At 44.9% G+C, this 12036-nt stretch overlaps 1 protein-coding gene across 1 annotated transcript in view; it reads left to right on the forward strand.

The window, feature by feature from the left end:
- LOC100975961 (O-acyltransferase like protein) overlaps nucleotides 1–12036 on the forward strand; it is a 73658-nt gene that overhangs the window by 23802 nt on the left and 37820 nt on the right. Inside the window, 3 exon segments of the mRNA XM_057300406.1 lie at nucleotides 715–793; nucleotides 6905–7046; nucleotides 9281–9507. Coding sequence (XP_057156389.1) covers nucleotides 715–793; nucleotides 6905–7046; nucleotides 9281–9507 — 448 coding nt within the window.

Here is a 12036-nt window from a genome sequence, read left to right on the forward strand (position 1 = left end):
TCCAAGCTCTCTGATATTAATGCTATAAAATGATCTTAGAATGGTTCGCCGTGGAGACTGGGAGATGACCACCTAGCTCCATTTGTCCTGCTGAGGGTTGGGATAGTGATTGCTTGAGGGGATTAATCAGTGCATACAAATGTCATTTTCAAAGCAGATTAATGGTTTTGATATTGGAGAAAAAGGTCAGGCCTACACAATCCTCTAAATTACGTGTTTAAAACAATCACCTCAGAATTTTTTATTTATAATTTGATGTTTTCTTTATTGGGATGGCATTCTAGTTATTGGCTTGATTTGTTAATAAAATCTTTATTTGATACAATGTGTCCTGCCACCAAGAAATGGCAACTTGGAAATTGTATTGAAAATTGCAGGAGATGCAACTCTTAATGAACTCTAATATGGAAGAGACAGGCAATGGGGCAGATTATCCAAAACTAGTGGTTGCTTTTTAAAGAATCAGCTACATTAAGCCTTGAGGCTTTTTTTTTTTTTTTTTTTAATATGCATGTGTCTGATGCTCTGGAAATTCACTTGAACTACTCAGTAATGGAAAAGTCATCTTTTAATAAGTTAGAACACCTTTCTTCTTTCAACATCCTTCTTTCCCACTCCCAATCTGATTATTTAGCAGCAAACTTACTTGGGATGATCATGCGTATATGTTATGAATGCCAAAATGAAAGAACATTGTGGTGATGTGTTTCCCAGGATGGGGCTGACTACAGTGTGGGCGTGTGTGTCCCTGATTCTTGTGCTGAAGAGGATGTGACTCTGATGTCTCGGCTGGGTAGGTACAAAAGAATATCCAGTGAAACTATCATCTCACAGCATAATGTTGGGGAAATCCCCAGCTCTTAGACCCAAGAAAGGTAATTCCTTCAGGATTGAGCCAACCTTTCATCGTGATCAATCTAATAAACCGAGCCTAATGGAGGTCTGAGGGGTCCGGGGGTAAAGATGGTGGAATACTAATGGAGTAGGTAGGAAGGGAGACAATAAGGAAGAGATAGAGTTGAATCTTTATGTAATAAAAATATAAAGTTAAACCATCTTTCCTCACCCACAGCTGCCTGGTTAGGCTGAAGAAAGGAGGTGGGTGGTGTTTGGTTTCACTATTGTGAGTGTTCTGTGCCCTGGCCCATGTGTGGCAATCTGCCACCTGCCATATCCAGAGGCCATTCTGAACGAGGACTGTGTGCTGTCAACATGTTGTAATGGATTAGCATTAAGAGCCCAGCATTTGGTCCTGGTTGTCACCTCCCAGCTGTGTGATCCTGGGCCAATCACTTAATCTCCCCAAGTTCAGTCTCTTCCTCTGTACAGTGAGGGGTGGCTCTGCATGGCTCTCTCTATGGCCTTCTAATCACTTCTCCCTTAGCTATGCAGAAGGAATACATTTTAGTCTCCACAGAAACTGATTTGACTTCCCCTAAGTCTTTCAAAGTTTTCAAAGCAAGAATTTTAAACCTAGATTTTTGCCACTATTGTATTTTATATTTATTCTGGTCATCCAGAGAAGAACTAACACACACTAAAGTTATACATTATTAGGAGTGAGAAGAACTAACATATAATAAAGTTATACATTATTAAGAGTTCTCCTTTAAAGTATTGATACTGCAGCTAGTTGTCAAAATCTTAAATGGTCCTTTGCATTTGTGACGATTCCTGTAGCTTTGGGTATATTATCTATCTAGCCAGGTATTTCATGTGCTGTTTAAAAAAGCAATAAATCATTGCAAATCAAATTCAAATTTCAATTCTTGTTGGATAAGCCATAAATATCCTAGAAACAAAGATAAATGTGTAGTTATTATTAAATTAGCATTTCAAGTGACTAAGTGACTCTGTAAGTCTAATGAGTTAATAGTCCTTATTATTTAAGAGATTTGTCAATTAGCCTAATTTTTCAGACTAATGCCAAGCTTTCTAGCCAGAGTTGACATTAGAATAAAATAAAATATTAGAAATAATTGCCGTTGATAAAAAGATGTTTTGAGAAAGAAGCATTCAAAGAGAAACAAGATGGAGATTCTCTTTGAGGAACCAGGAAAAGAAAACGGCCTGGTTGTTGTGAGCTGAGCTGACGTGGGTGGATGGATAAGGGGAATTTAGTTTTTGCTGCCCAGGCATTTTTCCAGCTCTGGCACAGAGGCAGCAGATAGAAATTGGAGGTCTTTGACCAGGGTAAAAGGTCCCCATCTGGAAAGGATTTGTCAGCTATTCCTTAAAGCTGTTTGATGGAGCTGCCAATATTTCCTCTACAGATGTGAGACAACCAGCTCGGCAGTACCAGGTGGAAGCTGTTTGCACGGACTGCACTCACCCAGAGGAGGGGAGCAGGGAGGGCTGGTCTCAGATCGGGCGAGAAAAAGTGCCGCAGTACTGCAGAGGGAGAGCAAGATCCTGGCAGGTCAGGACGTAACTGCTTTTGGCCAAAGGCTAGGGCAAAACGCTGCACAGTTGTTGTCATAGAATGTTATAAAATTTCACCCAACAGACTTTACCAGAGTTCCTAAGAATAAAAATATGTAACACCAGAATGCTGAGAGCCTGGATGGAACTTGGATGTGGTGATTATGAAACCCAATTATGGGATATTTTCCTAAAAATCCAGACCCATGCATTTTGGTGTCATTAATAGTCCTTTCCCATCGCTGCTGTAACAAGTGACCACACACTGGGTGGCTTAGAACGACAGAGATTCATTCTTTTGCAGTTCTGGAGGCTAAACCTCTGAAGTCAAGGTGTTGATGAGGTTGGTTCCTTCTGGAGGCTCTGAGGGAGAGTCTGTTCCTTGCCCCACTCCACGTGCCTGGTGGCTGCCAGCAATTCTTGGCACTCCTTGGCTTGTAGCCACATCATTCCAACCTCTACCTCCACCTACATGTGGAGTTCTTCCCTGCGTGTCCAAACTTCCCTCGCATAAGGACACCAGTCATACTGGATTTAGGGCCCACCCTAACCTCATCTTAAAGTTGATTACATCTGCAAAGACCCTATTTCCAAATAAGATCACATATGCTGTACTAGGAGTTAGGACTTGAACCTTTTTGGAGGACACAGTTCAACCCAAAAGACTACCTAATACCTACTTCCTAGTCTGGCTAGATTATCTGAGTTCCCTTTAACATAACAGGGAGTTGGGAGGATAGGGACTCATAGCCCCTTAGCTCAGGGCCCTGCTCTTAGAATATGCTTGACAAATGTTAGATAATCTTGCTGAAGTTTAATTGTGAGGCAGAGGCAATCTACCTGGTCACAGGGACCACAAAAGAGCTGACAAAGAAGGGGCTTGGGTATTTTTGTTTTTGCTTTGTTTTTTTGAGAAAAGAATTTGCTCTGTCCCCCAGGCTGGAGTGCAGTGGCACAATCATGGCTCATTGCCACCTCTATCTCCTGGGTCCAAGCCATCCTTCCACCTCAACCTCCCAAATAGCTGAGATCAGGCATGCACCACCACACCCGGCTAATTTGTAAATGTTTTGTAGAGATGGGGTCTCCTTGTGTTGGCCAGGCTGGTCTCAAACTCCTGGAGTCAAGCGATCCTTCTGCCTCAACCTCCCAAAGTGCTGGGATTACAGGTGTGAGCCACCGCACCCAGCCTGGGGCTTGTTTTAAAGGTCTGTTTAACACTGACTTGTGTCTGATTTTATCCAGACACAACACTGAAGAGCTGCATATTTCCATTCTCGGGGACTCACTCTAAGTCTGAGACACACTCACTCTAAGTCTGTCCCATTGGAGACTTTATAACATTTTATGATGTTCACACTGTCCCAGTTGCAGTGGCCAAAAGCAATGAGTTCCGAGTCGCTTAGAATCAACGTTTAACAGTCCTTTACAATAAGCTTTAAACTGTGCTCTTTCCTATGCTCTATTAGGCTAATTTCACCTTGCTTTGCCTGTGAGAATCACTAGGCCTACATAGCAGAACAACGGTGCTAGAAGCACGAGGGAAGATTTTTCTCCTCGAACTCTCTCTTACAGATTCCCTGAGCGCCAATGGAGAAAATGGAACTCTTTTAATAGTAACTCCTTGAATTACCCATAGAATTGCCTTTCTGGCTAAGGATTCAAAAGGAATCCAAAACATTTCACAGAATACCGTTTTGTGTTCTCAATTCAATTCAGAAAATATTTATTGAGCAATTTTCTCTCTGGCCTTTGTATGAGACATCACCTGTATGCGCTGGGGAGGAGGAAGGGGATCAAAATGATTGAGAGTATTCGTTTCCAAAAAATGCACAATTTAGTTAGGAAGAAAAGTGTGTGTGCCTGAGCTATTAGGAAACACTGTCAGGAAAGAAATGTCCAATCTCACATCAAGTGCTGGGGCTGGGCATACAAGCTGGAGAAGCAGAGCCCAGCATGGATAGAGTAAGAGTGGGGAATTTAGACAGGGCTTGAGCTGACCTTGTGTTAGTGAAGAGGTCAGGGTGGGGCGGGGTGAGAAGTTGTTGGAAAACAGATTCAACAGAGGTTTCCAATAAAGGTTTCATATTCCCCTTGTAGATCTGGAATCTAGCACAGCACAGACATTTAAGGCTGATTGCTTAAGGCCGATTGGATGTGCGTGGGCTGCCGGTTGTCTTTGTTTACTATGGCAGGATTTAGAGCTGGGCTGTGGTTGATTGACAAAAAAACCAACCAACCAAAACAAAAAAACCAAACCAAAACAAAAATGCCATTTGATTCCTTTAAAATTAGAAATAGAACTTCCAAAGGGAACAGACGTGCGCTGGCTGGTCAGTACACTTCGTTTTCAGTGGAAGAGTTTAGTTTGGATACCCAAATACTAACAGGAAGTAGCTCCGGGGAGCATTGGTTCAGAGCAAATGGAATTGGATTATGAAAAATTCTGCTGCCAGGTCTCCTGTGGGAACCTGCTGGTAACCTAGATCAAGCACCCCAACTCTTGGCCAGGGCTGAGGACACACAGATGACCCTTCCTTCTCGTCTCTATCCTTACCATGCTACAATTAAGAATCACAGTTAATCACATATTATTAGTCTTTCAGCAGCATTTTTGGACATTTCAGAAACCCTTGGGTCACAGACTCATGGGAAACTTGAGGGTTAGAGATGGAAAGGACACTAGAATACATCATGTCCCTTGTGTTTATTGCAGCATTATTTACAATAGCAAAGACTTGGAACCAACCCAAATACCCATCAATGATAGACTGGATAAAGAAAATGGGGCACATATACACCATGGAATACTATGCAGCCCTAAAAAAGAATGAGTTTACGTCCTTTGCAGGGACAAGGATGAAGCTGGAAACCATCTTTCTCAGCAAACTAACACAGGAACAGAAAACCAAACCCTGCATGTTCTCACTCATAAGTGGGAGTTCAACAGTGAGAACACATGGACACAGGGAGGGAAACATCACACACGGGGACCTGTCAGGGGGTAGGGGGCAAGAGGAGGGAGAGCATTAGGATAAATACCTAATGCATTCGGGGCTTAAAACCTAAATGATGGGTTGATGGGCGCAGCAAACCACCATGATACGTGTATACCTATGTAACAAACCTGCACATTCTACACATGTATCCCAGAACTTAAAGTATGATAATAATAAAAGAATACATCGTGTCTGACCCACCCTTCACTGTTACGCAGATGAGGAAATGAGACCCAGAGAGATGAAGCGACTTGCTCAGGGTCACACAGCAAGCTAGCTCAAACTTGAGCCTCTTGAATGCAAGACTAGGCAATGTGGTGTGGTGAGATGAGGAACACCCAACATTTATTAAACTTACTGCCTGTCCTGCACTGTCCTAAGGGCTTTACAATCATTGTGTCACTTAGTTCTCATGACAACCCTACGAGGTAGGTACTATTATGATCCCCATTTTAAAGAAGGAGGAAAACCGTGTTCCCATCCTTTGTGGGGATTTTGGAAGTCCCCTGGTCTTGATTCTAACCGTGTGCTCCTGGGATTCACAGCAAGAGCACCTGTAAACTTGTCAGAAGTGCAAAGTCAGGTTCCACCTCGAACCTCCTGGATCAGAAACTTGCAGGGAGGGGAGGCAGAGAGCCAACAGGCCCTCAAGGTAATTCTGAGGCTTGCTAAAATTGGAGACAACTGCCCTAGTCTTACCAGTAAGATCTTTATGCGCAATTTCTTCCAGTGCTCATCAGCTGTGTCCTGACTGGCTGCTTCTTACCTTTAATTTCAGACGGCACCTTTCCCCAGACTATGGGCTGCAATTGTATATTTCCATCTTATATTGCATTTCTCTCTCAGGGGGGCTTGTTCACTAATAGATTTGAGCCAGCAATGGCACGTGTTTAGGTTTTTTGTACCCAGTACCGTGTGCTAGGAAAGGCCAGGAAAACAGACTGATTCAGGAGACCCGGGTTTACTTCCAGCTAGGCTAAGAGATCCTCATTCTGTGAGTTTCCACATTTTTGTGCCCTGTTTCCCTCCAGCTGTAAATCAGATATATTCAAAACCAGCTGTCCCCGCCCTGTTTTTTTGGAGACAGTCTCGCTCTGTGGTCCAGGCTGGAGTGCAGTGGCATGATACTGGCTCACTGTAACCTCTGCCTCCCGGACTCAAGTGATTCTTGTGCCTCAGCCTACCGAGTAGCTGGGACTACAGACGTGCACCACCATGCCTGGCTAATTTATCTATTTTTAGTAGAGACGGGGTTTCGCCATGCTGGCCAGGCTGGTCTCAAACTCCTGACCTCAAGTGATCGCCCTGCCTCGGCATCCTCCCAAGTGTAGGATTACAGGCGTGCACCACTGCACCCAGCTCCAGCTGTCCCTTTTTACTGTAAAAGTTTCGTTTTGAAACAATAGATATGAAAACACTTGGAAAAATGTAAGGCATTATTACAAACTAAATGATTTATACACTCTCTTTTTCTTTTTTGGTAGATACTTTAAGATTCAGAAATACTTCATTTTTGGCCCCTTCCCTCTTTCTTTTTACAATAAATTCTTCCTCCTTGTCTGGTGGGAGTGTGGCCAGATGTGCTGCTGGAAAGATCCCCCTGGACACATTTGCTGCCGTGTGTCTGTGAGTATGGACATCCGAGGTACCTGGGTGGGTTGTGATCTGTCGGTACTGTTTTATCAACTTCCCCTTATCCACTGCATTTCACTATTACATTTCATTCATTGCACGATGTCTGGCCAGTGCTGCCTGTTTCAGGATATTATGGTCTGAGTGTTTTTGTTTCCTCTACAAAATTCATAAGTTGGAATCTCACCCACAATGTGATGATATCCAGAGATGGGGCCTTTGAGAGGTGCCTGTCATGAGGGTAGAGCCTTCACGAATGGGGTCAGGTAGTTTAGACAAGGGACCCCAGAGAGCCCTCTTGCCCCTTCCACCATGTGAGGACACAGCTAGAAGGCGCCGTCTATGAACCAGAAAGTGGGCTCTCAACAGACACCGAATCTTCCAGCACTTTGATTCTGGGCTTCCCAGACTCCAAAACTGTGAGAAATTAATTTCTGGGGCGTATAAGCCGCCTAGCCTATGGTATTTTGTTATAACAGCCAAATAGACTGAGACACAGGGAGATCACCATTTACCTTTTTTTTTTTTGAGACAGAGTCTTGCTCTGTCACACAGGCTGGAGTGCAGTGGCGTAATCTCAGCTCACTGCAGCCTCCACCTCACGGGTTCAAGCGATTCTCCTGTCTCAGCCTCCCGAGTGGCTGGGACTACAGGCGTGTGCCACTGCACCCGGCTAATTTTGTATTTTTAGTAGAGACAGGGTTTCATCATGTTGGCCAGGCTGGTCTCGAACTCCTGACCTCAGGTGATCCACCCACCTTGGCCTCCCAAAGTGCTGGCATTACAGGCGTAAGCCACCATGCTCAGCCCACCATTTACCTTAAACAAGAAAATGCACAATTGTTCAAGGGGAAGGCCGACCATGCCCAGTGTGATTGGTTTCAGGACCACTGAGAAATGTATTCTATCCCAAAACATTCCTGTTCCTTGCTGTCAGGTGACCACTGGAGATTAATTTTTTATTTGAGGGATTGCCTTGCCTACAGACATTACAGCAAGTCACCCAATACTTTTTGGGTGTTGCCCAGGCTGGAGTGCAGTGGTGTGATCTCAGCTTACTGCAACCTCCACCTCCCAGGTTCAAGCAATTCTCCTGCCTCAGCCTCCCGAGTAGCTGGGACTACAGGCACATGCCACCATGCCTGGCTAATTTTTATATTTTTGTAGTAGAGATGGGGTTTCACCATGTTGGCCAGGCTGGTCTCGAACTCCTGACCTCATGATCTGTCTGCCTCGGCCTCCCAAAGTGCTGGGATCACAGGCGTGAGCCACTGCGCCCGGCCTCTTAGCATAAATTAAATAGAAGTACAATTGCTGGGTCATAACTCTTGAATCATTTGATGCTGTTTTCCTGAACAATTCATTTTTCCTGCCCCCAGTAGGAAACTCTCATGTGTTCCTTTACCCTCTCAGCAGCATCAAAAGCTACTACCTTTATAAAAAGTGGAACCAATCTGATAGGTGAATACATTGGTTTAATTTACAACTTCAAAAAACTGGCAAAGAGGGTATTTCTTTCCTAAGTTTATCTGTCACTTGTATTTTTCTCTTGTAAATTCGTATTCTTTACCCCCTTTTCCATGTGTGTATTAGTTAGGCTCTTTTTTTTTTTTTTTTGAGACAGTCTCGCTCTGTCACCCAGGCTGCAGTGCAGTGGGGCGATCTCAGCTCATTGCAACCTCTGCCTCCCGGGTTCAAGAGAATCTCCTGCCTCAGCCTCCCAAGTAGCTGGAACTACAGGCACACACCACCATGCCCAGCTAATTTTTGTATTTTCAGTAGAGTTGGGGTTTCACCATGTAGGCCAGGCTGGTCTCAAACTCCTGACCTCAGGTGATCTGCCCGCCTCGGCCTCCCAAAGTGCTGGGATTACGGGTGTGAGCCACCGCACCCAGCCAGGTTCTTACTAATTTTTAAAGTTTATTATGTATATAAAGAATATTAATTCTGAGTCATATCAGCTGCAGACATCTTCCTCAGTATTTTGGTTGCTTTAAGATTTTAAAAATAATTACAAGTTAAATGAAACCCATTAATATTTTCCTTTATATTTTTTCTCTTTTTTCGTTAGTTTTATTCTTAGAGCATCATTCTCCATCCTTAAAATTGTTAAAGGTTTTTCTACGTAAGTATGCAGCGGTTTGCTTTTCACAGGCCCGTTTTCTCGGCGTCTTGTTTCGGTGTCCTGAGATGAGGGAAGGCACAGCTGTTGTGTCTTCTTCCTGCAGGTTCATCACCTTGCTGGGTCTCATCCTCCCTCCGGCTGGAACAGTCTGCGTGGCAGCGAGGGAATGGGGGTCAGCCTGCAGGACATCGCGGGAACACGGGGAACCTCTGGCCACTTAGGGGAGTCTGCCATTGAGAGAGGCGGAGAACAATGAACAAAGAAGCAGAATCCCACGGACACACTGCCCGGCACATCTCCTCCTGTCAGCAGCCTCCAGCAGAGTAAAAAGTAGGCATTTGAATGAAACTAAGACCACCCAGGAGAGGTGACTTAGCCAAGTGTGCAGTTGGAAACGAATGCCTACAGTGCTGGCTTCTAGCAAACACCCGGCAGCTTTCAAATGTCAGTGTGGAGGTTGGATCTCTGCTCTTGACAGTCCCGTCTTTGTTTACCAGCAGCATGCTAAGGTCAGGCAAGGTCACTAAAAATGCTGCTTTATTTTGTGGGTACAATTATCCAGTGTGTTTTTGTGCTGATCAAAGACTAGAACAGAGCTTGGGGTTTCACTGCAGCAATTCTCTAAGGAACAATTCCATGGCCACAGTGTCTGCTTTCAGTGTCACACTTACACACATGATCCGTAGAAGCTTCCTGACATCACCAGGAAGGTGAATGATTTACATAGAAACTGAAGGGAGGGTGTTGAGTGTGCAACACAAGCTAATTCACACAGCATGGTATGTGTGAGCCAGAAACAGATTAACCCAGCATAGGTAGTGAGAGGCCAGATTTTGATGAGATAGACTGCATTGTGTTTTAGTGAAAAATCAAGAGCATTGCCTTCATTTCTACCTGCCTACCTATACACCAAGGCAAACAGAATGTATCTCTCTCTCACACAAAAAAGCCTGGTCACTCAAGTACCTTCAGAACATGTGGAATAAGAGGGTCGGGCTCAGTGGCTCACGCCCGTAATCCTGACACTTTTGGGATGTCAAGGCGGGAGGACTGATTGAGCTCAGGAGTTTGAGGCCAGCCTGTGTAATGTAGCAAGACCCCCATCTCTACAAAAAAAAAAAAAATTAAAAATTAACCAGGCAACAGAGTAAGACCCTGACTCAAAAAAAAGAGAACAGAACATGGAATAATATTTGACAGATTTCTTTTAGGTCCACACAATTATCCTTTCTTACTGCAACTAGGGGGATAAAAATAAAAATGAAATGGCTGGGCTCGGTGGCTCACCCCTCTAATCCCAGCATTTTGGGAGGCTGAGGCGGGTGGATCACCTGAGGTCAAGAGTTCGAGACCAACCTGGCCAACATGGTGAAACCTCGTCTCTACTGAAAATACAAAAATTAGCCAGACATGGTGGTGGGTGCCTGTAATCCTGGCTATTCAGGAGGCTGAGGCAGGAGAATCGCTTGAACCCAGGAGGCAAAGGTTGCAATGAGCTGAGATCGCGCCACTGCACTCCAGCCTGGGTGACAAGAGCAAGACTGTCTCAAAAAAAAAAAAAAGAAAAGAAAAGAAATTTCAGTGAATGAACTAGAAGGATATGAATGCATATGAATAAATGATAAGTAGCTTCAGGGAATATGCCTACTGTGGAAGGCATAGAAATTATTTTCTCAAATCCTATTCAGATTTTTTTTTTTTTTTTTTTTTTGAGACAGGGTCTCCCTCTGTCACCCAGGCTGGAGTGCAGTGGCATGATCTCAGCTCACTGCCACCTCCGCCTTCTGGCTCAAATGATCTTTGTATTTTTAGTAGAGATGGGGTTTTGCCATGTGTTGCCCAGGCTGGTCTCAAGCTCCCGGGCTCAAATGATCCACTCGCCTCAACCTTCCAAAGTGCTGGGATTCTAGGCGTGGGCCACTGCGCCCGGCCCTATTTGGGTCTTAAGGCCAAAAGAAAAACAGTAGCAACACCAACAAAAAGCTCAACAATAAGAAAAACAAAACACATGTATGTGTAAGCAGAGATATGATATAAGAAGGAGCCAAGAAGGCCTAGAGGTCCCTGGCACAACCTCTTTCCTAAAGCTGGAAGCAGCTCTAGCAGCCGGGTGGCTTCCTGTGGACCCATCTGTGATGGGAAGTGCTGGCTGTCAGGCTTCTGAATGACAGGCAATCCCTGCTGTCCTGTAATTCCCACCAGGGGCCCTGGTTTTGCCTTCTAGGGCCCAGAAAATAATCATGCTCTCTTGTTTCTATTGCAGCCCCATCAGATGTTGAGGGCAGTTATGACGGCCCTGTCCAAGTCTCAGAATCCCTCAATTACTTCACACGATGTGGTTCTAGACCTCTGTCTCTGTGCCACTCCCCGCCCCCAACCCCGCACTCCCACCCCGGCAGCCTGTAGACAGTTCCACAGTCGGTGTGGCAGAAAGAGCACATGCTCAGGAATCCTGTCACCCAATCAAACATGCTTTGATTGCTAACTCTGACCTTGGTCAGATTGTGTGACCTCTATGAACCTCAGTTTCCACATGTGTAAAACAGGGGCATAGAATGGCATCTGTGGAAGGAATTAAATGAGATCATGAGCACTTACCACCTCCTCCTAAATTCATTCCTTGTTTCCTCATTCTCTTCGGTTAAGCCACGAGAGGAAAGAAAGGGTAGGGACTTAAATCTGCCAAGGCTACATGCTTGGGCTGCTCTGACCTCACTCAGTGAGCAGCAGGGTCAGCTGGATCGCAGGGACATGCCACGTCCACAGAGGTGGGTTGCAGGGACATGCCACGTCCACAGAGCTGGGTTGCAGGGACATGCCACATCCACAGAGCTAGGTTGCAGGGACATGCCACGTGCT

This window comes from Pan paniscus, chromosome 17, assembly GCF_029289425.2.
Source record: "Pan paniscus chromosome 17, NHGRI_mPanPan1-v2.0_pri, whole genome shotgun sequence".
Lineage (NCBI taxonomy): Eukaryota > Metazoa > Chordata > Mammalia > Primates > Hominidae > Pan > Pan paniscus.